Raw genomic sequence first — 26,813 nt, 5'->3', positions numbered from 1 at the left:
TGCACCAGCACTTATCTAATTTTACCTCTACTGCTAAACCTCTGGTTTCTTTCTAATTTTTTACTATTATAAAGGAAGCCAATCTGAAAAGCCCTTAAAACTAAATCTCTGAGTTCATTCTTAGTCATTTCCTTAGGATATGGACATCATAAATGCTTGTAATATATATTGTCAAAAAGCCCTCCAAAGATGATGGATGTATCACTTGCATTCCACCAAAGGGCACTGTATGAGAATGCCCAATGGCCTTACTAGGTTTTCATGCCAATTGGCTTTTATATTACATTTGAGAGCTGCCTCTAAGTTCCTTTCTTAAAACTCTTTCTTCTGTGCAGTTTGATGTAACTTAAATGGCTGCTTCTTTCTCCTTTCCTGACCACCACTCTTCCTGTCCCTGAAATTCAACTGGCAAAGATTAAGGCCTCAGGCATACTCAGGCCTTTTATAGGCCTTTATGCTCCCTTTTCTTCAGAGTAGCCACACCACTCAAAAACTTCAACCTCCAACACTATCAGCAACTCTAAAATATGTAACACTGTAACTTTCTTGCACACCTCTCATACTGTGTCATCTCTTCATCCAGACAAAACTCCACTGAGATGTTTTATCATCACATTCAAGAAGTACCAAATTCATCAACCTCCCCTAAAACTGAGAAGCTAAATGAGCCCAAAATAGGGTAACACAAGAAGCATATATGGAAAATATAATTTAGAATACTATAAAGGATTAAGTTTTTTAAAAATTTATGTACAAGTTTAGAAAAAGAGCAGTTTTTCACAAACTAGTGCCCAAGGGACAAAGCAAAAATTTAACTCAAGAATGAAGAAAATGGCAGGGCCAAGAGCTGGGTGGCCTAAATCACAATAATATTCAACGAGAAAGTCAGCACTGGGAACTGGGTGGTCAGCCAACGTAACGCATAGGGGGAAAAACCTCAGTAGAGAGAATGTACTAGTAACATTTCCTAAGAAAATACTTTTCCTAAGAAAAAAAGTTTTGTTGCTCTTTTCCAGCCACCAGCTGTTCCCCACTTGGATCTGGCAATAATAATGGCCTGCTTCTCCCCTAATCCAGTTCATGAAGGCATATGATAAGGGTATCACATTCTGTTCCCTTCCCCACGTCCCCACTGTGGAATGAAGCACCCCCAAGCCAAGGCCTACTGCACTCCACAAACAAGACAGCAGGTGTTACAGAAAAGCAAGAGCAGCTGCATCCAGAGGAAATCCAATCTCCTAATTATCATACAAACTTCCTAAAGACTATACAGTCAGCTGAACTGCCACATTTTCTGGGATACTACTGTCTGAAATGTGACACTGGGATACCACTCCCTAAAATATGACACTGGAATACAGAGGGCATGGCTCAGTAATAAAAATCATTTGGGAATTAACGAAGCTTTTGTAAAGTTAATCAATGATTCCAAGTTGTTTCTTGAGAGGTTTACACATGTCAACTGAACTTCCCCTCTTAATAAAAGGGACAATGAATTCAACTGATGATGATAATAACAAAGAGCCATTTGAAAAATAATTATCAGAAGAGGTGTTTAAAATACTAATGAAAATGGTAACAATGGTGGGAAAAAAAATCAAAAGAATGGTTGTAGGCAGGAGTTCTCTGTGAAGGGACATTAGGGGACATTCTTCTGGTGTGATGGCTACATTCTATACCTTGAGACTGGCTTAAGTTGCCGAAGTGTATGTTATTTCTTGGAACTCGCGGAATGGTTCACTTAAGATCTGTGTATTTCATAGCATATAAATTTCATCCCAAACAAAAAAAAATTATAAACACATACTGATCTCTACTTAATGATAAATAAGCTGAAGTGTTTAGGGGAAGTGTACTAATGTCTGCAACTTATTCTGAAATACAATTTAAAAAGATGAATGGATAGGAGGATGGATAATATAATTACATGACATGGCAAATCTAGTAAAATTACAGAATCTGTGTGGCAAGTGCATGAATGTTCACTGTGAAACTCTTTCAACTTTACTTATAGGCTTGAAATTTCATAATCAAATGTTGACAAAAAATTACTAAATGAAGCCAGGACTCTGTTACTGGTTTTGATTGATGTTCTGACCAATGCAATGCCAAGAAAGAATGAACATGAAAATAATTAAGCACAGAGTAAAAACATAGATCTCTTTTAAAAAGTAAACAGCACAAAACTGTATCACATTGCTAAAAGTAAACTTTTAACTTATTTTGGTTATCAAAGATATTGTGCTTGATGATTTTGTGGTTAACTGTAGTCACTGAACTGATAACAAGAAAAGCACGAGAAAAGCTCCACAGAACAGGTATTTCTTCCACTTACCACTGCTATATCCTAAAACAGCACCTGTCAGAGTGAGCAGTCAACAAACATTTGTTGATTGAATAAATGGATTCTGCTCCCAAGCATTATTACCTGGTAGTGGTGGTCTTCCCTTCCATCTTTTGACTGTTCCAGATTTTCACTGTGCCATCATTTGAACATGTTGCAAAAAGTGAATGTTCATCAGACACTCTAATTCGATTCACAGCAGATTTGTGTTCATGAAGATGTGCAACTAGTAGCCCTTTAGGACGCCACCCTAAGGAAAAGCAAAGGAGTAGGTCTTAAACTATAGTGTACAAATACAATATTCCTCACCTCCAGCTATAGTCACCAACGACCAGCATGAGAACAATCGTAAGAACTAAACAAAGGGTACCAATAGCTAGACGATACAAAGTGGTCTATTAGACCATGACAGTTACTATTATTTATTAAGACATCCAAGATAGCAATTAAGTGTTGATCAAAGAGCCTTAGAAAGACTGCACATGGGGCCCTCCTCTAGTGTCTAGTGCACAACAGTCACTTACCACCTAGAAAAACCCTGACTACTTGCTCAACACTCAGAGATAATGGCTATCGTAAACCTAGAGAAGCTGGGTGCTAGGGAGGCAACCTGGTTCTCAAATCTCAAAGACCCAGATACACCATAATATAATGTGTGACCTTAGGGTACTTATTTAAACTATCTGAGCTTCAATTTCCTCAAATGTAAAATGAGGGAAATATTACTTAACCCAAAGGGTGGATATGGATAAACGAGATGTATAGTGTCTAATATTGTCCCAGGTCCACAGTAAACACCTAAATGTTGATTTCCTCATCACCTGCAGTCATTTATTGTATGGTATCAACATGTTAATTAAACAGTATTATGAATTATAGCCTCAGAATGCCCATGGATTTCCCAGTACTTTGCGACATCTATACACTTGTTATATTACGTATATTCTTTTTGTGTATGATTAATTTCCTCTAATAAATTATAGATCTGCTGAGGCCAGAGACCATGTCTTATCCATTCTGAATCATTCACAGTACCTAGCATAGGTCCCTGCACATAACTGTCCTCAATGTATGATGAGTCAATTTTTATATTAAGTGAAACATTTAAAATTTAATATTAATCAATTTTAAAATAAAACAAAACAGAAAGCTATGCTAAAGATGGTCCTGTATTGGGATTCAGCAGAGTATCTAATTAAGTGATAACAATGTCATTTTAGGATAAAATTATTTCTTTTTACCAGAAAACAAAAATGAAACCAAGATTATTGCCAAACCTGGCAAAATCTAAATAAAAAAATATGTTTCCCTTGGATCTCTAGCTTACATGTGTGGGAAGAACAGCTGAATGTGACTTTTAAGGAGGATATGCTAAATTTGAAGGTGATCAAAAACACTTTGCCATGAAGTCTAGATAATCTACCAGGCTAGATTGAACATTTCCCTCTAGAGAAAATCAATTTCACACGATCATTCAACTGTGGAAAGAAAAAAATCAAACGCCCAACAGTCACTGCACATTTCTTGAACCTCAAAACTTGAAACCTTGTTTGTGATTAAGGAATAAAAAGTACAGCTCCACTTAAGTATAAAATGCTACTTATAAAAACAGATTCTATTCCAGGATATTATTTGACCTGAGATGCTACCTACCACTTAATAATACTTTTTAAATCTTTAAGTCATTTATCTCCACCAGCATTTTCCCCTGGAGTACACGACAGAAGCACACAGGAATTCATGCGATTTTAAATCTGTACACACAAGCAAACTATGCATTTCTTTTCAGAGTTTTCAAGTTAAATTTTTATTATTAAAATCTATATACAGGGGCGCCTGGGTGGCACAGCAGTTAAGCGTCTGCCTTCGGCTCAGGGCGTGATCCCGGCGTTATGGGATCGAGCCCCACATCAGGCTCCTCCGCTATGAGCCTGCTTCTTCCTCTCCCATTCCCCCTGCCTGTGTTCCCTCTCTCGCTGGCTGTCTCTATCTCTGTCAAATAAATAAATAAAATCTTTAAAAAACACACACACACACACACACACAAAACCAAAAAAAAAACAAAAAAAAATCTATATACAGAAACTCATTAAAAATGTTTTTAAAATCTGCAAATCTAATATCAAAAACCAGCTCCACCACATTTATACTGGGCAAGTCTATTAACATAGCTGAGCCACATTTTCATCTGAAATAGCTCTGAGTTACTTTTAAATCTTCTCAAAATATAGCAGTGTTTCCACAAAATGTTAATCACTGAGTGGTGGAGTTTTGGATGATGATTTTTTTCTTTTTAAAAGTACCCATTACTGGGGTGCCTGGGTGGCTCAATTAAGTGTCTGCCTTCAGCTCAGGTCATGATTCCAGGGTCCTGGGATAGAGTCCTGCATCAGCTCCTTGCTCAGCAGGGGGCCTGCTTCTCCCTCTCCTTTTGTTCTTCTCCCTGCTTGTTCTCTCTCTCTTAAATAAATAAAATCTTTAAAAAATAAAAAAATAAATAAAAATACCCATTACTTTACAAATGCCAAAGAAAATAAAGAGACGTAAACCCTTCAAATTAAAAGCTGGAGCTTACTCCAAGACGACTGACATTCTATGAAAAAGTGGCATGACACTAAGCAGGCAGGTAAAACCTAGCACTATAAATAGAGAAAATGGACCAGACAGGCTGAAACACTAAGTAGCTTAAACAAGACACTGTAAGTTGCCCACACAGCTAAGAAGATCCAAGCTCCACAGATAATGACTTAAAATTCCTCACTTAATGAAACCTTCCTCTGGGCTTCCAAGTGACAGTTTTGTTCTTACTTCCTTAATTATCCCGCGTTAGACTGTAGGCTTCGGCACCCAGGCTAAAATACAACTACCTAGCAGTGGCACTTTTACCGGGTGGTGGTGGTTTACTCTCCCATTCGGCATTTTCCATCATTTGCTTAGCTACCCTCTCAGCGGTACACTGCTCCCGCTTCTGCTGGATGAGCTGCTGAAGTTCCGTTTTACAAGTTGTGATCCGAATCTGGTAGGCAGACGGTAAAATTGTACTACTCAAAACCTGTATTGTTGGTTTTCTATTTTGGACATTTGTCACTTCTGGAAGCTGCAAAACAGAATTATAACTATTTACATCATAAAGTATACTCAATGATAAAACTGTATACCCATGTTCTTTCTCTCCATTATATCTGCTTTTTTTCCTTAATAATGTACCAATTTTTAAATCCATTTAAATACAATGACATTTTTTCAGTGAAAACCTAACTAAAATAAAGATTAACCACAAATATTACATTTCTAAACCTATACATTAAAAAAAAAAACTATCAGTACAGCAATAACATTAAACAAAAATCCTCATTAATTCAAGTAAAAAGAAACAGAAATTTATCAGTTGGTTCAGTTTATATTTTTCATTTAAAATATGACTGGCTTAGGGAAGAGTTATCTTAAATTGCAAATTTATTTCAAATATATAAAAATCATCATAACATTTCTCACACATGGCAAACTAGGGACTTCTCTTCCAGGAGTATTTTTGCTATTTTTACAGGTATGTTATATTAGAGGAAGAATAAAAGCAGATTTAAAAGGTTCACTGCAACCTAATTATAATCACAGTTCATAATGATGTCTTCAACCCACAATTTTAGATCACTTTATTGGTGAGTACTCTAACACAAGACCTTTTTTGATGCTTTCAATAATTAGACCTCCCCTTGTCCATAAAATTAAAGATAAACCTGTTTTTAGAAAGAAACATGTCCTTAGTAATACAGAACAAACTGAGGGTTGCTGGAGGGGAGGTGGACAGGAGATGGGCTAAATGGGTGATGGGCATTTGTGTTGAGCAATGGGGGTTACATTCAAGTGATGAATCACTAAATTCTAGTCCTGAAACCAATATTACACTATATGTTAACTAAGTAGAATTTAAATAACTTGAAGAAAAAAAAGAAACATGTCCTCCCTAAAGGACAACTCACTACATTGATTTTTCCAGTACAGTACACAGCCTTTAAACAACCAAAACAGTAAAATGGGAATGAAAGACAAAAGCAGGATTATTGAGTAAGTGATAGTACCTGTGGAGAAGTTGACAAAGGGACACAAATGCCAGCAGAGGACTCAGAACGAGGTGGTTTCCCGGTCTGAATCACCTCCTGGTCACTCCCTTTAGGTAGGGCCTGTGGGATGTTCGGTGGTTCCAGTGACCCAAACATACTTTTCCATTCTTCATTTACATTTGAGTCTTGTTTTACGTGTTTTCTAGCTACAAATACAGATTCAGAATAGTCAGTCTAAGGGAAACCTCTAAACCAGTAAGCGCTTTTATTTATTTTTTTGGTGGGGGAGGGACAGACAGCAATGGACTTCACATCCTATTTGTTCTTTATAATCTCTGATTTGTATTTCATTTATATTTACACATCAACTCATTAACTCTCATTCTATCTCTGGGACAGATACACTTTCAATGGTATTAATAATTTGAGCTAACTGCTTCCTAGTTTCCCAAGGCTAGCTCAATTTCAAATAACCACTTTATCTCAAGAAACAACAATAAAAACAACTTTTTCAAATGTCACTGACCACACTGTTAAATATGACCTATTTCTCGTATCAGTTACTTAGGAAACAAAATGTAAAAATCAATTGCTATACACTTACCTTCTGACTATAAAGAGAAACCCTTTTTAAAAAATGTTTCGCCAATTACAAAAAGTACATTAAATAACACAAAGTTCTAGCATTACCAAAACATAACAGGAATTGCCTCCATATGTAAACCTCATAGACAATATAGTTTAATGATACACCATACCATTGTGCAAAAATAAAATAGTACAAAGTGTTTCACAACCTGTTTTTCTCTTAATTAAATACATTGAATGTTTATTTAACTATCCCCCTATTAATGGACACTTCAATTATTTCTTTTTTTTAAACTGAGAACATTCTTATACATATTTCTTCACGTTTATCCATATTTCTTGGGAGAAATTTCCAGAATTGAAAATGGTGACTCAAATAATAAGAATATTGCTTTCTAAAAAGAGTATGTTCAATTTATAGTCTATCGACAGTGTATGAAAAGGCCTAACAATAGGTATCATCAGTCTTTGCTACTCACATGGCAGAAAATGGCATCTTACTGGTTTGCATTTATTTACCTTTTCAAACATGGATTTCTATTCTTCCATCAGTTGTAAGCTCAAATCCTTCAATATTTTTCTTTTGGGGTCTTTGTGTTTTTCTCATAATCTGTACCAGTGCTTTACTTACCATCAATGTAATCCACAGATAATTGAGTTCCAAATACTTTATCCCAAGTTTGGCAGTTAGAGGTTTATTTCAATATAATTCAGCTGCCCTTAAAATCTGATACTAGAAGAGTGGTTTTTAAAGGCATGTACTTGGAAGTAAGTACATCTCAGAAAGAGTTAAAGGAAGAACGAACACACAAGATCTTAAAAACCTCATATAGTCAATGTCAACCAACATCCTTGTCACAATAGTTGACAGTTCTAAATCTTGAGACTTCAAATGATTAAGTCTTCTCTGGTGTCTACTCTTTTGTATTTCACTGGGCATTACCTACTAAAACAAACTAGGTAACTATCTCATTTTAACATCGTCTATTGACCTTGGGTTGGTGTTTAAAGGATTAAAAAATAGGATTTCATCTTCAATATACATCTCCATAAAGGCAACATGATTTCATTATAAGAGCAGAGCTCTGGAGTCAAGCCTCGGTTTGAATCCTGATTCTGACACAGAGAGCCATGATTTTGAGAGGTTACATAACCTTTTAACTGTTAACTCAATTCTCCACTTTTCGTCCCCCAAATTTTCCTGTTACATAATGGAGTCACCCACAGTACTTGAATGTTCTATATTTGAGAAAGTGACTTTTTATTTTACTACTAATTAGCTACAACTAGCCATATGAAGTAAATAATAACAACAAGCTAAACACACACACACACTAAACATACTAACCTCGCTTGTCATCAGGTTCCTGTTTGGTTTTAACAAGATCAACTTGTCTCCCAGTTATGCCTAATGCTGCTAAGTCAATTACACCTTTCTGACTACTATCATGGAGATGGCTCTGGTCTACTATATTGGCCTTTGCTTTGTTAGATTTCATCATGAAGTCTTTCAGTGCCAAGAGTTTGTCTTCCTCTTCCTCTGTCATTCCCTAAAACCAAATAAAACCATATGTTCTATGTCATTTTCAAAAGCAGTAACAGGCCTTGGAATGACTAACAACTGAATGGTCAAAACACCACTGTAAAATTTTAAGAGTTACAATGCTAAAATAAAGCAAGCAAAAAGGTAAGAGAAAAATAAAAGTATCGATACAGAACAACATCTCACTATTCGGATCTCCAAGAACACCCTGTATTGTGGCACTTTCTATTTTGTAGCATAATTTATATCTTAACTTTCTTTCTAAATGGGAGCATTCAGTATAATTCATCTTTGAAATCTCCGAAGAACTTAACACAGTGCCAGGTATCTAGTATATCTTTAATACGTAACTTTGAATAAACAAACATTTACTATCTAAACAAAAATTCTGGAAATACAATATTAAGTAAAAGAAAGTATACTTACTTCAACCTTGCTCCTAGATGTGTTGAGAATATTAAATGAGACACTTTGTGAAGGCACTCTATGATATATAGAACATTCTACACACTTCAGAAACTGATGAATGCTGGCTAAACTTCAAATGCAAGCAACACACCCTATGATAACAGTATAATTAAAGTCAGACCGCCTAAGTACAGTCAAGCTCTCTATTACTTACTATATGTGTAACCTTGGGCAAGTTACCCAATTTCCCTAAACCTCTACTGATTTATCTAGAAAATGAGGATAATTATTAGCACCCACCTTACAAGGCTATTTTGAAATTTTATTTTATTTTTTTGGCTATTTTGAAATTTTAGTAAATTAATATGCCTAAGACACTCAAGAACACTTGAAACTGACAGCCAATAAATGTTAAATAACTTATTTAAATAATTCAATGTGAAACAAATATTCTGGTAAGTGGAATAGTTTTGCATTTTTCCTTAACTTTCAAACCATCCACAGAATCCTCTAGAATGATTTTATTACACTAATGGAAAAAAATTAATAAAATAGCAATTCCTGAGGGCTTAATCCAGATCCTACTGGAGTTTAAAATAATATTCACAACCCACAGTCACAATAGGACACAAACCCTAGAAAGTTAGAAAGCTAAGAAACAATAAAATAAAATTGTATTAAAGTACAATAATCATAGAGAGATCCTTGACTGAATTTTTTCTAATACTGGCCTGAAGTTCATCATTTATTTTTACTTTTCCTCCTAAAATTTGCTTACTGTAGACAATTTTAGAGCTGTAGTAAGAATTCTATTCTGTTAGACAACATTTCAGTTCATAAGAGAGAGGTCTCCATTTTAGTCCACACAAGGAGGGTCATCATAAGAAACATAAAAAGGACTGAAGTATTAATATATGCCATAACACGCAGCAACCTTGAAAATATTTTACTAAGTAAAAGAAACCCCACAAAAATGCCACATATTGCATAGTTCCATTTATAGGAAATATCCAAAATAGGCAAATTCCTAGAAACAGAAAGTAGATTTAGTGGTTCCAGAGGCTGGAGGGAGAAGTAAATGGGGAATAATTGCTAATGGGCATGGGGCTTCTTTCCAAGATGATGAAAATGTGAATTATTTTGCATGCGAATTATCTCAATAAAAAATGTTAGAAGCTGGGGCGCCTGGGTGGCACAGCGGTTAAGCGTCTGCCTTCGGTTCAGGGCGTGATCCCAGCATTATGGGATCGAGCCCCGCATCAGGTTCCTCTGCTATGGGCCTGCTTCTTCCTCTCCCACTCCCCCTGCTTGTGTTCCCTCTCTTGCTGCCTCTCTCTCTGTCAAATAAATAAATAAAATCTTAAAAAAAAAAAAAAAAAAGCAAGACCCATCAATATGCTGTCTGCAAGAGACTCATTTTAGACCCAAAGACACCTCCAGATTCAAAGTGAGGGGGTGGAAAACCATTTATCATGGTAATGGACATCAAAAGAAAGCTGGGGTGGAAATCCTTATATCAGACAAATTAGATTTTAAACCAAAGATTGTAATAAGAGATGAGGAAGGATACTATATCATACTTAAAGGGTCTACCCAACAAGAAGATCTAACAATTGTAAATACTTACGCCCCTAACATGGGAGCAGCCAATTATATAAGCCAATTAATAACAAAATCAAAGAAACACATCAACAATAATAGAATAATAGTAGGGGACTTTAACACCACCCTCACTGAAATCTAAACAAATCCTGTTGATCTAAACAAAAGATCAACAAGGAATTAAGGGCTTTAAATGACACACTGGACCAGATGGACTTCACAGATATATTCAGAACATTCTATCCCAAAGCAACAGAATACACATTCTTCTCTAGTGCACAGAGAACATTCTCCAGAAGAGATCACATCCTGGGTCACAAATCAGGTCTCAACTAGTACCAAAAGACTGGGACCACTCCCTGCATATTTTTGGACCACAATGCTTTGAAACTTGAACTCAATCACAAGAGGAAAATTGGAAAGAACTCAAATACATGAAGGCTAAGGAGCATCCTACCAAAGAATGAATGGGTCAACCAGGAAATTAAAGAAGAATTAAAAAATTCATGGAAACAAATGAAAATAAAAACACAACTGCTCAAAATCTTTGGGATGCAGCAAAGGCGGTCCTAAGAAAGAAGTATATAGCAATACAAGCCTTTCTTAAGAAACAAAAAAAGGTCTCAAATACACAACCTAACTCTACACCTAAAGGAACTGGAGAAAGAACAGCAAATAAAGCCTAAACCCAGCAGGAGAAAAGAAATAATAAAGATTAGAGCAGAAATTAATAAAAATAGAAACCAAAAGAACAGTAGAACAGATCAACAAAACCAGGAGCTGGTTCTTGGAAAGAATTAGTAAGATTGTAAACCCCTGGCCAGACTTATCAAAAAGAAGAGAAAGGACCAAAATAAATAAAATCATAAATGAAAGAGGAGAGATCACAACCAATACCGAAGAAATACAAACAACTATAAAAATATATTATGAGCAACTATATGCCAACAAATAAGACAATCTGGAAGAAATGAATGCATTCCTAGAGGCATATAACTACCAAAACTGAACCAGGAAGAAACAGAAAATCTGAACAGACCCATAACCAGCAAGGAAACTGAAGCAGTCATCAAGAACCTCCCAAAAAACAAGAGCCCAGGGCCAGATGGCTTCCTAGGGGAATTCTACCAACCATTTAAAGAAGAATTAACACCTATTCTTCAGAAACCGTTCCAAAAAATAGAAATGGAAAGAAAACTTTCAAGCTCTTTTTATGAGGCCAGCATTACCTTGATCCCAAACGCAGACAAAGACCCCACCAGAAAGGAGAATTACAGAACAATATCTCTGATGAACATGGATCCAAAGTTCTCACCAAAATACTAGCCAATAGGATCCAACATATATTTAAAAGGATTAATCACCACGACCAAGTGGGATATATTCCGGGGCTGCAAGGTTGGTTGAACAACTGCAAATCAATCAACATCATACACTACATTAATAAAAGAAAAGACAAGAACCATATGATCTTCTCAATAAATGCAGAAAAAGCATTTGACAAAGTACAGCATTCTTTCTTGATTAAAACTCTTCACAGTGTAGGGATAGAAGGAACATACCTCAATATCATAAAAGCCATCTATGAAAAACCCACAGCGAATATTATTCTCAATGGGAAAAAACTGAGAGCTTTTCCCCTAAGGTCAGGAACACGGCAGGGATATCCACTATCACCACTGCTGTTAAACACAGTACTAGAAGTCCTAGCCTCAACAATCAGACAATAAAAAGAAATAAAAGGCATCTGAGTTGGCAAAGAATAAGTCAAACTCTCACTCTTTACAGGTGATATGATACTTTATGTGGAAAATTCAAAGACTCCACCCCAAAACTGCTAGAACGCATACAGGAATTCAGTAAAGTGGCAGGATATAAAATCAATGCACAGAAATCAGTTAGATTTCTATACACCAACAAGACAGAAGAAAGAGAAATTAAGGAGTTGATCCCATTTACAACTGCACCCAAAACCATAAGGTACTTAGTAATAAACCTAACCAAAGAGGCAAAGGATCTGTACTCAGAAAACTACAGAACACTCATAAAAGAAACTGAGGAAGACACAAAGAAATGGAAAAACATCCCATGTTCATGGATTGGAAGAACAAAGATTATGAAAATGTCTATGCTATCTATAGCAATCTACACATTCAATGCAATCCCTATCAAAATACCACCAACTTTTTTCACAGAAATGGAACAAATAATCCTAAAATTTGTATGGAGCCAGAACAAGACCCCGAATAGCCAGAAGAATGTTGAAAAAGAAAAGCATGGTGCACTGGGTGTTATATGCAAATAATGAATCATGGAACATCACAGCAAAAACTGGGGATGTACTGTACGGTGACTAATATAACAAAATAAAAATTATAAAAAAAAAAAAAAAAGAAAGAAAGAAAACCAAAGCTGGTGGCATCACAGTTCTAGACTTCAAGCTCTATTAAAGCTGTAATCATCAAGACAGTATGGTACCGGCACAAAAACAGACATAGATCAATGGGACAGAATAGAGAACTCAGAAATGGGACTCTCAACTCTTATGATCAACTAATCTTCAACAAAGCAGGAAAGAATATCCAATGGAAAAAAGACAGTCTCTTCAATAAATGGTTTTGGGAAAACTGGACAGCCACATGCAAAGAATGAAACTGGACCATTTTCTTATACCATATACAAAAATAGACTCAAAATGGACGAAAGACCTCAATGTGAGACAGGAATCCATCAAAATCCTTGAGGAGAACACAGGCTGCAACTTCTTCGACCGCAGCCTCAGCAACTTCTTCCTAGACACATCGCCAAAAGCAAGGGAAGCAAGGGCAAAAATAACTACTGGGACTTCATCAAGATAAAAATCTTTTGCACAAAAAGGAAACAGTCAACAAAACCAAAAGATAACTGAAAGAATGGGAGAAGATACTTGCAAATGACATATCAGATAAAGGGCTAGTATCCAAAATCTATAAAGAACTTATCAAACTCGACACCCAAGGAATAAATAATCCAATCAAGAAATGGGCAGAAGACATGAACAGACATTTCTGCAAGGAAGACTTCGATATGGCCAACAGACACATGAAAAAGTGCTCAACATCATTTGGTATCATGGAAATACAAATCAAAACCACAATGAGATACCACCCTACACCAGTCAGAATGGCTAAAATTAACAAGTCAGGAAACGACAGATGTTGGCGAGGATGCGGAGAAAGGGGAATCCTCCTACACTGTTGGTGGGAATGCAAGCTGGTGCAGCCACTTTGGAAAACACTATGGACGTTCCTCAAAAGTTGAAAATAGAGCTACCCTACAACCCATCAATTGCACTACTGGGTATTTACCCCAAAGATACAAATGCAGTAATCCAAAGGGGCACCTGCGCCCCAATGTTTATAGCAGCAATGTCCACAACAGCCAAACTATCGAAAGGGCCCAGATGTCCATCGACAGATGAATGGATAAAGAAGACGTGGTATACACCACACACACAATAGAATATTGCCATCAAAAAAAAAAAATGAAGTCTTACCATTTGCAACGAGGTGGATGGAACTAGAGGGTATTATGCAAAGCGAAATAAGCCCATCAGAGAAAGATAATTATCGTATGATCTCGCTGACAGTGGGATTTGAGAAACAAGGCAGAGGATCATAGGGGAAGAGAGGAAAAAAATGAAACAAGATGAAACCAATGAGGGAGACAAACCATAAGAGACTCCTAATCTCAGGAAACAAACTGAGGGTTGCTGGAGTGGAAGAGGGTGGGAGGGCTGCGATGGCTGGGTGATGGACATTGGGGAGGGTATGTGTTGTCGATAGCACTATGTATTGTGTAAGATTGATGAATCACAGACCTATACCCCTGAAACAAATAATACATTATATGTTAATAAAAAAAATTTCAAAAAAATAAAAAGGGAAAAAAATGTAAAATAAAATTTAAAAAATTAAAACTAGAACTACCCATATGATCCAGTAATTCCACTACAGTGTATTTACCAAAAGAATATAAAAACACAAATTCGAAAAGATATATGCACCCTTATGTTTATTGCAGCATTATTTACAATAGCCAATATTTAGAAGCAGCTCAAGAGTCCACTGAGAGATGAATGGATAAAGAAGATATGGTATATATATACACAATGAAATATTACTCAGCCATTAAAAAGAATGAAATCTCATCATTTGCAACAACACGGATAGATCTAAAGAATGTAATGCTAAGCGAAAAAAGCCAGAGAAAGACAAATTCCTTATGATTTCACTCATACACAGAATTTAAGAAACAAAACAAACGAACATAGAAAAAAAGAGAGACAAATCAAAAAACAGACTCTTAACTACAGAGAACTGATGGTTACCAGAGGGGAGGTGGGGGATGGGAAGGATGGGTGAAATAGGTGAAGAAAATTAAGAGTACACTTATCTTGATGAGCAGGGGATAATGTATAGAATTGTTGAATCACTATACTGTACACCTGAAACTAAGATAACACTATATATTAACTATACTGGATTTAAAATTAAAAAAAAAAAAAAGGCAAGGCTTAAAAGGATCAAACTCATTCCAAGTAACTTAATTGTACAACACAACAATCTGACACCATATGAGGGAATTCAGCACTTTAACAACCTAAAATTCACAATCAACAGAGAAAGAAACTGGGTGGCTGGGGATGAGGGATTATAAGAAAACCTATTCTACTATAGATTTTCCTATATCTTTTCAATTTTACACCTTGAGTCTATACTACCAATCAAAAAGTATTAAAATAAAAATCACTAAAAAATTAAAAAATTATGGGGCTCCTGGATGGCTCACTCAGTTAAGCAGCTGCCTTCAGCTCGGGTCGTGATCCTGGAGTCCTGGGATCAAGCCCTGCGTCAGGCTCCCTGCCCGGTGGGGAGCCTGCTTCTCCCTCTCCCTCTGCCCGTTGCTCCCCCTGCTTGGTGTTCGCTCGCTCGCTCTCTCTCTTTTGGTCAAATAAATAATCTTTAAAAAAATTAAAATAAAAAAAAATTTTAATATTTGTCATTTTTAAAGGAGTGAAATCAGAATATTATTAATCTGTATTAGCGCATGATCAAATGAATACAAATAAAACAGAGAGCTCTTGTAGATGTGATTCTAAAATAGCCCTGCCATGTAACACCTCCAGATGGTGAGTTCTACTGAAAATCTGGAGTTCAGGCAGATTCTAACTTCCATATGTTCCAAAGTGTACTTTAAAAGTCTATTATCCAGAACCCTGAACGTAATCTCCCATAGAAACAATACTAGGCTGGTCTAGTGAAGCCTATTTCACCCATGATGTATCTCAAGTGCAGTCCTATACAAAAGAGCATTGTAAAACCCCAATTAAAAAATATGTTGCAGGAGTATTCAGAATTCCCATTTGCAGAGGCTTAAAAGCATCCTTCCCTCTGTATCCCTGACATTAGGAACAGGGACTCAATTCCTACCTCCAAAGTCTCCCCTGACTCCAAGCCTCTGCGAGTAATCCCAAGAAACTCAGGTAGTGCAGGGACCAAAATGAAGTGAAGGCAGACAAAAGGCATGCAAGGGGCTGGAGGGGATGAACTGCATAAGGACTCTAAGACCATAAAAAACGTAAGCAAGCCTCGCAGCCTTAGCTCCATGTCCTTTATTTTGAGGCAAGATGGCATGGTGACGAGACACCTGGGTGGCTTAGTCTGTTAAGCATCTGCCTTCAGCTCAGGTCACGACACCGGGTCCTGGGATCAAGGCCTGCATCGGGCTCCCTGCTTGGCGGGGAGCCCACTGTTCCCTCTGCCTGCCACTCCCCCTGCTTGTGAGCACGCACGCGCTCTCTCTCCCTCTGACAAATAAACTTAAAAAAAAAAAAAAGTGGAATAAAGGAATTAGATGGGTTTAGTTCCAATGTCAGCTTTGAAGCTTACTGATAGGCAACTTAACATTGAGTCACAGTTTTCTTAACTATAAAATGGGGATAACACCTGTTGTTCAAGCTTATTACATAAAGATTGTCACAAAATATGGGAAGCACCAACTACAGTGGTAGTCTCATTGTAAGTCCTCAAAAAATGGAAGCTGGTAATCTTCTGCTGTTACTTCTGAGGACCTCAGAGATTCTGGCCTGCTCTCCCTACTAGTAGCACCTGTCCCTTGAAACAGAGTACTGCTAACCCTTAGGAGTCTCCTAAAACTGCTGTTAACAGAAACAACATAAAACCAGAGAAAACATGGTCCTCTTTCCCCATACAAATGAGGGTGCGAATGACAGATAAATGAATACATCAAGCACTAACATTTCAGAGGAATACAAGTCAGTGCGTTTTACTGATTTCATCATGGTACCCAATAATGAGGGCTGGCTGTGGAAGCAGCAATGGTAGAAGCGTTTAGAACAGTAGGAAGCAGAAAGTAAAAAGGCTGTGGAAACTGCTCTTTCCCCTTCCCTCCTTTTACCCATGGCAATGGCAAAACCTAAACACACAGCAAGGTGAAAAGCAAGAACTGGGGGCTAGAGTGGTCCTAAGTAACTAATGACTTACAATGAAATTTTAGTACAGAAGCTTTTAATTTAATATATAGAATTTGTAGGAGAGAGAAATACAAAGAATCACACCACCTAAGCCCAAAGAAACATCTAAATTGGGGTGGTTTTTATTGCATGTTGAAATCTTTTTGATAAGGATTACCTACTCAAGAGAAACAACAGGAAAATGTGATTCAATATCCAATTTTCCATAAATTGCTTTCTAAAATATAAAATACGTTCTCATGTACGAGCCAAGGTTAAAAGAAAACCCAAAGAAAAAGCTCTTTGGTAATTCAAGTCACATCAAATTAAGTCTTCTAAAATATAGGAAATAGAACCACTGGCCTAGAAGGGACATTCAGAGGCAGCTCCAGCCTCCAGGCAAAGAGAGACCCAGAAGAACCAAAATGGTTATTGACCAGGGAGCCTGGTCCAATATTCAATCACCCAAACCAACACAGGAGCATGAAACAGCACTGGATATTCAGTGACTAGTACAAGAAAGTATATCATCAAACTTATCAAATTCTCTCTGCCAGTTGAAGCATTTTCTCATCTTCTTGTTAGATAAGACATGATTGACAAGTATTCTCTTAACCAAAATGTCCTATAGACTTAAAGACAGTCATTTAAGTTATCTCTCATTTGCTTTCTGGCTCATGGAGCATTTATTCAGAAACGGTATTCTTTATTTCTAACCATTTTCATTTCTATCTTGACTTCTTTCAGTTCCATATATCCCTTTTAAAACAGGACACTGAATCTGGACCATTTCTAAAGAGGCCTTACTAAGTTCAAGTATAATAAGAAGATTACTTCCTAGTTCTAACAAGTTGTTAATTGATCCAAATTCATAGGCTTTTAATATACAGTAGTGACTGGTTTATTCAATCTAAGATGTATTACAAGTCCCAGTTATTTCAGCTGTTTGCATATAGTGAGAACTCTCTAAATCTGGACTGAAATAAACCAGGATCTTTCTGTCCTGCATCTGTGTTCTGCAATGTTTCTTCTAACTGAATTTTTTTTCTTCTTCTTTTTTTGTATGTGAAATATGGAACTGAATCAAGAATATTACTCAAATTTAAGGTTATATCTATTCTCTCCCTTATTTATACAGGCAATAATCACAAAAGCAGCGTAATAGGTCTACCATGATTCCTTACTTAACTCAAACCAATGTCTTCTCATCATCCTAGTAGCTCCTAGATGCCAAGGCAAATGTATACGATATTTGCCAGGTTTATTTACTCATTTGTTATGATGCAACCCAATCAACCAAAAGTATTTTTAATAACTAAATGGATGCTTGAATGTTTTTATGAAATTTGTGCTTAAACATAAGATTTCAGAAAGGTGATACAACCTGTGAGAGCAATTTCTTCAGAAGCTGTGCTATGGCGGGGTCCTCCGGTGGAGGGCAGTCAGGAAGAGACCCATTCCGTTTCTTCTGGCGCACGTGAAGATGTCTGAACAAGCTAGTGATATCTTTAGACCTCAAAGCATAATCAAATATAGAACGACTTACTGGCTCTTTTAAAACACTGAGTAGAACAAGTTTCCTTTCAATCTATATTAGGAAAATAAAAAGAATCAGCCAAAGATACAACATGTAGTACAGTTATTTTCATATTCAGTAAATACAACCTGTACAAAGTTAATATAGGTATTTATTTTCTAAGAAAATGGGAGATAACAACATCTGCAATTTTTGCTTAGAAGAAAAAAGAATACTAGTGACCCTTAAGAGCTAAGGTTTTTCTTTACATTGTTAGCACGTGAGTACAAATCTGTGTCTTCCGTACTGGAAGAATAACAGTATATACCCAGGCTAGAAAAATTTAGAAAATGACAGAGACTTTTTCTGGATGCCAAAATGTCAGATGACCTCCTAGATCAAAAAAGTACCTGTGGCGCACAGGTCTAACAGCCAGCAGGTACTGACCGAGAAAAGCCGCTCAACAGTCACAGGGCTGCCCAGCAGTCATCACGTTTCCCAGTAGCTTCAACCCCTTCTAAAACATTACTCTCTCCACAGAGTTCATGGAGTCCTTCCTTTTATTATCCCCAAGAACACCCCCCTTGTCAATGGACATGTAATAAAAAGGATGAGCATACGAACCACAACAAAGAGCGTTTTCTTTAGACATATTTAACTACCTGGTAAGCCAGCCTGCGGAAACCAGCATAAAAGGGTATCTTTTGTCTAATCCAAACTGAAGAAAGGCAAGATTTATGAAGCATATGGATAATTAGCCTTTCAACTCCCAATCCTGGCCTTTCAAAAAATAAAGCAATGGAAACCCCCCAAAAAATAGATATGTGTGTGTGTATATGTGTGTGTGTGTGTGTGTGTGTGTGTGTGTGTGTGTGTGTATTTATATTCCTGAGAAATATATATATATTCCTGAGGGGGGGAATATATGCATATTATATATGTATATAAAATATATATATGTATTCCTGAGAAAACAAAGAGTGGTGTAGAGCTCTAAAAAAACCACCTAATGTCAGATTTTTTTAATGTTAGATTTATTACAGTAAACCACCACTAAGTTATTACAAATGCATGCAATTTTTAATTACCAGGGATACTTCCTCTACATTGTGTTATAAAAGAGTTTAATAAACAAACTTCTAAATGGAATAAATAGCCAAAAGTAGTAAGAATCCCTAGACCAGATTTCCAAGAACACTTATTAAACTTTAAAGGAAACTGGGGCACCTGGGTGGCTCAGTCAGTTAAGAGTCTGCCTTCAGCTCAGGTCATGATCCCAGGGTCCTGGGATTGAGCCCCACATCGGGCTCCCTGCTCAGTGAGAAGCCTGCTTCTCCCTCTCTCCCTGCCTGCTGCTCCCCCTGCTTGTATGCTCTCTCTCCCTCTCCCTGTCAAATGAATAAATAAAATCTTTAAAAAAGTAAAAATATAAAAAAATTAAAAATTAAAAAATTAAAAAGGTTGGGGCTCCTGGCTGGCTCAGTTGGAAGAGCATGTGACACTTGATCTTGGGGTCCTGAGTTTGAGCCCCATGTTGGGTGCTGAGATACTACTAAAATAAATAAGCTTTTTAAAATAATTAGTGAATGAATGAAAAAGGCATACTTTCCAATAATATTATCCACCTTTCATATATATATATATATATATACATATATGTATATATATATATATATATATAAATTGCTGAGATAAAAAATTAAAAGTTCTACAAACTATGAAATAAGAATGATGATCCCCAGAAAAGGATGAATCTATGGGGAAAAGGATGGAAGGCACAGCCAAAGCCTCCTCATTTCCAGAATATATCCAAGGTCATTTTCTCCAACCAAAGGGAAGGTACATTGGAATATAAAAGTAGCAGAAGCTAGAAGCATGTGAATTTGCAAAAGGGAATTAAGAGTTTTAGTAAAAAAAAAAAAAAAAAAAAGAGGCTATTTCAGAATATTTTAGCAGCCAGAATCATCTCTCAACAGTTCACTCAATTTAGATATTTTTGATACTCAGCTTTCTAGGAAGATAAAAGATGTAAGCACTGACAAGTTGGGTAAATGACTGCTTTATACAAACCAAAAACCTGAAGTTTATGCTATACTGGGAAGAGAGGAAGGGGCCACAAGTCATTAGATTAAAAAAAGATTAAATCAGATTTTAAAAGATTAGGTTAAAAAAAAATGAAAAAGAACAGAAAAGAAACCAGAACCAGTTAGTGGTCCAAAAAAACGAACATCTGTAAAAGGCTTTTTCCAATTTATTATAAATGCTGACTTGGGCTAAAATCAGTTATACTTTTTACAATAAAAGTAGGGGCCCGTCAGTATACATTTCCACTATATTTCACTTTAATAGCACGTTTTACAACACTGCACATAAGAAAATAAAGCATGAACTATTGAGTGCTATATTATGCATAACATGATGTATAACACAACAGTCTCTTGAACTTTTCTCACCTTCAGCACTGTTTGTTCCATTAACTAGCTTAAAGGAATGTGAAAATGCTGTAGCCCAATTTAAATCTTTAAAAATTTAAATAAAAATAGGACTTTCTAAACCTTTTTTTAAGGCATACAATTCGGAGAGGACTGACTCCCAGTTGGAACAAGCATACCTGTATTATTGGTTGAGTAATATATGGGTCAAGGTAAGGCATCAGTTTGCAGTATACATCAGCTGTACTTATTTGATGAGCTACTACTGTGATAAATCCTACAGCACCATAGCGTATCCATAGATTGGGATGACACAGAAATGGGGCTAAACAGGAAAAGAAAAAGGTATGGATTTAAACCATGTTCATAAGTAGTTTCAAACTATTGGGATAAACAAATTTGCACTTTATAACACAACCGATAAAGGGATTATATCACAATGTTACTATCAGCTGTCTTCACATACTCAATTATCCTGACATAAACTCAACATAACAAATAATATTCTCTACCATAAACATCAGCAATAATACCATAAAAGAATAAAAAGAGCTATACCTGACTTTTTTTAATGAAAAGGTTTGATCAAATCTAATACATCATTCATAAATTCATTCACAAGGCATTATGAATACAAACTAAAGGCAGAAAATACGATGCCCATTCTTAAAGAGTTTAAAATATAAGATTACGGACGCCTAGGTGGCTCAGTCAGTTAAGCGTCTGCCTTCAGCTCAGGTCATGATCTCAGGGTCTTGGGATCGAGTCCAGCATCGGGCTCCCTGCTCAGCGGGGAGTCTGCTTGTCCCTCTCTCTTTGCCCCTCACCCCAGCTTGTACTCTCTCTCGCCCTGCTCTCAAATAAAATCTTTAACAAATAATAAAAATTTTTAAGAAATAAAACATAATATTAAACCAGAAAAGTAAATGAATGTCTTTTCACCCCTTTTAACTATCTTGTGTATTACACCTAAAAATCAATGACTTCAACTAATCAAAGTAAGATTTAGAATAAAATTCAAACTTTTAAACCCCCGATTTAGAATAAAACTTCTAAAAGAAAAAAAATACATATATATAATTTGTTCTGAGTATGCTAAAACATCAGCATTTAGAGGATGTTATTTTTACAAGAAATTTAGGATAATAGAGAAATAAAAACACTGTCATATGCTAACATCACTTATATAAAAAGGAGAAGGTAAAAAAATTTGTTCAAAGTATCTGTGTCCAAAGTTCTCCCATTTCCAATTAATTACACATGAAGGAGGTTTTGATTATTTCATAAGCACCATGCAGCCTCTGATACAACAACAAAGGAGGGTTGGTAGTTTCCCTTTGGCAACAGGCAAAATGAGGACTGGAAAAATATTGAAAAACCTCCAGAAAGTAGCTACACCCAAAATGACTTGGCAGAAAGGAGTTAGGCACTGTATGAGCCTGAATTATTGGTCTCAATTCTTTACATTATTTTACACAACCACACTCTTTGCCATGAGCTCACAGTATACAAAGGGTACTTTTCTGCCTCTTGCTTTTAGCTCAGTCATATCAACCTGCTCTGGCCAATGGGATATTAGCAGATGTAACACTAACAGAGGCCTGATATGTGCTACATAGCTAGGCTTGCTGTCTCATGCTTCTGCCATCACCTAGAACATAACCCAGGAAACTGCTGCCCATCTAACATGGGCACCAGAATGAGACAGATGGATCACTGTAACCACAATCTGGAGATACAAAGCCTAAAGCAGAGCCACCCATACAGCCCACACATTCATGATGAGAACGTTACTAAAGCATTTACTGAGATTTTATGGTTGACTGTCGTACAGCAACATTGTATCAGTAAGTAGCTGATATAAAAAAAAGAACCTCAAACACTCAAGAGGATTTCCTATAAAACGGGTACTTGATCTCTTCTCTATCCAATACATTCCAATTATATGGGGACAAGCATGAGGGAAGGGGAGTATGCATAATACCTAAGTGGGAAGAGTGTAGATTTTTTCAAAACAGTCAAGGAAATCACCATTAATCCCTTGTGCTATGGCGGGATCCTCCACTATCACCACCATTAATCCCTTTAGTAATCACTACAACAGACCACACATAAAAACAGAACAGAGATGTATATGGTTTATTATGTTTTAAAGGCGTTTCTAAGTTACTAAAAACTGTTTTTTCTTTGAAATAGTTCAAAATGCCAACCAATGACTGTTCACTTGATTTTTTTCAGCAAAGCTTTGTTCCCCCCACAGATAGTACCAAATTCAGTTCCAGTTCTAAGGGAGTTCCCTATCCAAGAAGTTGTACCATATTGAGTTTATTCTATACCTAAAGATAATCATTTATTTTGATGCTAAACTAAAGATAGAGTGTCCCATATGTTCGGCCTATGATCAATGACAAGAAACAGCAGAACAGAGAAAAATCTCTGTAAAATTTGAGAAGAGGGATAAGAAACTATCTTTATGATGATTTTTGCTTAAAAACTGATAGACATCCATTATTTAGGTAAATAAAACGCTAATTATAAGCTACATTAAGTCTCGAAAATAGTTTCCAAGTAATTAGGCAACAGAAGAAATGTTTTATATGAGGGGTGCCTGGGTGGCTCAGCTGGTTAAGTGGCTGCCTTCCACTCAGGTCATGATCCCAGGGTCGGGGGATGGAAACCTGCATCGGGTTCCCTGCTCAGCTCCCTGCTCTCCCTCTACCCCTCCCGCAACTCATGCTCTAAGTAAATAGAGTCTTTAAAAAAAAAAAAAAAAGGAATGTATTATATGAAATTAGAACATACAAGTTCATATTTATATACAGAGAATATTCATTAAAATAAGGAGGATCAGAGCCAAAGGCAAGAAAATCTTGACCCATAAAGGTAATGCCACTTTCATGGAGAAAAAATAAAGCACTGATGTGAGAATTCAGAAAACGAAAATGAGCAGAAAATATTCCATATAGCAAGATATGCACGTTAAGAGAATACATTTTCTCCTTAATATTATTACGGAAACACTGCTTTCTGTTATCTGCCCTTACGCTACACAGCACTCCATAGCTTATATGAAAAATCAAAACAATGTAATCGAGATTCTCATCATGATTGTAGTACTAATACTCAACAATTTCTTAAATTTGTAATTATTTTGAACATAATCATAAACTAAAAGAACAAGCATAGATATTAGAGTGTAAAATCAGAAACCTCTATATACTTAAATTTTCCACAAATATTTTTTAAAAAGCTACATTCATGCCTTAAAAACTTCCAGAAATTTTATACTTCTCTACAAGCAACTACCTACTTTCTCAACAATCAAAATAAATAATAACTCCTTTGTCTTATTTCTCTGAGGACTGCCTCAAGAATAACCTATAACCAAATCTAACCAATTTTCGTTTTCTATTAATTTTCCTTGGCAAAGCATTGAGCAGAAATTAAGCATTTTATCCAAAAAAGGCAATTTTCTAAGATTTCATGTCCTCTCAGGACAGAGTCAACTTAGTATCTTATATTGCTTATTTTCTTAAAATGAAGACATAAGACTAAAAGTTCCAAATATTCTTAATTTTAGAAAGTGTCGTATTTATTTGTTTGTCCTTATTCTGAATTTTCAGTTGAAGGAAATAAGTTAAGTGCTATAAAGGTCAAACATGAATTCTTTTCACTGGTTAATAAAATTGTTAACAGTAGTAACTTCAACACTATGAATTCTTAAGTGGCAATCAGTGCAATGACAATAGACAATCCTACACATTCAATTTCAGCTTCTTTTTTTTTTTTTTAAAGATTTTATTTATTTATTTGACAGAGACAGCCAGCGAGAGAGGGAACACAAGCAGGGGGAGTGGGAGAGGAAGAAGCAGGCTCCCAGCGGAGGCGCCTGATGTGGGGCTCGATCCCAGAACGCTGGGATCACGCCCTGAGCCGAAGGCAGATGCTTAACGACTGCGCCACCCAGGCGCCCCCAATTTCAGCTTCTTAACTGGTAGTCAAGTGTTCAAAAAATAAGTTGACTCTTCAGAGCAGTTAAAGACTTTATCTTCATCATGTTAAAAACAAAACAAAACAAAAAAATCTACTTTTCAAGTTAAAGACTTAACTACAGATAAAAACAAAGAGATATATCCCAAGCTGGGCTAGAGGACCAAACGATCCTGTTTGCTTGCCTGCCTGTCTCTTACACACATGCAAGCATGCATGAACACGCACACACGTGTGCACACATACAGACACACACACACACAAGGGACAATAAAGTTGAAAATCTGACTCTATATTGCCTAGAACTTTTACAATGCTCTATCATCTGTTATTTCTCTTAAGACACCCTTAATTTTCTCCTTCTAATTTTGAGAAACAGAAACTTACCAATATCACTGGCAAATTCATAGACATGGGGTTTTTGTAGCAGCCCTAACTGGCACATACAGGTAAGGGCATTAAGAGCTTTAACAATAACAAATTCCTCAGCATCACTAAGACCTTGTTGCAGCAGGGGTTTGAGAATTGAGGAGCTTTGCCAACCAACATACGCAGCAACACCTAAAAGAGAAGCAACATTACATGATTATTCTATACCTGAAAGTACAAATGCTATTAAGTTAAACAATAAAATTAATCAAAACCCAAATATAGTGAGCAACAATCTAGAATAGGACATTGCATTTCCTACTCAGCATAATAAATGAAAAAGATCCTCACCAAAGCAAATCACCAAGATATTCTGGAAAACCAAGGGGAAAAAAAGATCTTATGAACTTAGAAAAAGAAAAATATGTCCCCAAAAAGGAAAGAGGAACAATGAAAACGATCTTCACAAAATAATCTTTAGCAACAATGGAGGCTAGAACACAACAGAGCAAGACCTCCAAAGTTATGAAATAAATTTTATACTTAAACTGCCAACAAAATAAGAGAACAAAAAAAAGTCATTTTGCAACACACAAAGACTATCTGGGTTAACTTCCTATGCAACCCTACCTAAGAAAGTTTCTTGAGGATGTTCTTCGGCAAAATAAAAAAGAATGTAGAATATACAAAAATGACAGATATACCCCAGGAATTCAAGGGGATAAACTGATAATAGCTAGCAAAGATTCAGAAATCAATCAGTCAAATTAGAACAAAAAGCCAATATATTTCAAAAATGTTAACAAAAAGAAAAATGGAGATTACAAGCAATAGGTAAAACTGGTAAGAAAGAAGCTTGATATTACAGACAAGGTAAAGAATATTTATTTCTTTCGAAAGGAAAACAAAGGAATCTGAAACCCCAGAACAAACAAAAAATTGTTCAAGAAAATAATGGTATAAATAAAAAGTAAATTAAAATGTGCAATGTCCTTAATAATCTGCAGAAGACAGAAAGGAGAATCCACTGATGCCACCATAAACATTTTCATCAAGTGATAAAGGAGTCATGGCATTAGAACTGTGGGGAAACAAATACAGTACACTACTTAGTTCTAAAGTCAATAAAATTTACACATTCATAATCATGTTAATTTTGCTTTGAAATTTCAGAATCAGTCTATACAAGCACAAGACTTTATTATGACTACAGAACAAAATATAAATATTATCAACCATGCAATGCACTTGTTAGTTGACTGTCAATTAATAACTGGCTGAAATAACCAAGTAACAAAGAAAAGGAGAAACAGAAGGAAAGGGGCACTCATCTCCTTGTAGTCCAAATCAGGTAGATCAATAAGAAGTAGGTTTAATTATTTAAAGTTATAGAAACAACACACTAAAAACTAAAGCACTGAAAATAGTGATCTACATCTCAAAAAC

General features: G+C 36.1%; 1 protein-coding gene across 5 annotated transcripts in view; it reads right to left on the bottom strand.

Moving 5' to 3' along the window:
- PIK3R4 (phosphoinositide-3-kinase regulatory subunit 4) overlaps window positions 1-26,813 on the bottom strand; it is a 201,527-nt gene that overhangs the window by 22,399 nt on the left and 152,315 nt on the right. For all 5 annotated transcript variants that reach the window (XM_057315960.1, XM_048216222.2, XM_057315961.1 and 2 more), the window contains 7 exons: window positions 25,386-25,559; window positions 21,188-21,333; window positions 18,445-18,648; window positions 8,342-8,543; window positions 6,424-6,611; window positions 5,231-5,441; window positions 2,429-2,594 (listed from right to left, as the gene is read on the bottom strand). In XM_057315960.1, coding sequence (XP_057171943.1) covers window positions 2,429-2,594; window positions 5,231-5,441; window positions 6,424-6,611; window positions 8,342-8,543; window positions 18,445-18,648; window positions 21,188-21,333; window positions 25,386-25,559 — 1,291 coding nt within the window. The remainder of the gene's footprint in view (window positions 1-2,428; window positions 2,595-5,230; window positions 5,442-6,423; window positions 6,612-8,341; window positions 8,544-18,444; window positions 18,649-21,187; window positions 21,334-25,385; window positions 25,560-26,813) is intronic.

This window comes from Ursus arctos, unplaced genomic scaffold, assembly GCF_023065955.2.
Source record: "Ursus arctos isolate Adak ecotype North America unplaced genomic scaffold, UrsArc2.0 scaffold_20, whole genome shotgun sequence".
NCBI classification, from domain to species: domain Eukaryota; kingdom Metazoa; phylum Chordata; class Mammalia; order Carnivora; family Ursidae; genus Ursus; species Ursus arctos.
The sequence above is the reverse complement of the archived record's forward strand: the minus strand, read 5'-3'. Positions and strand labels throughout refer to the sequence as shown.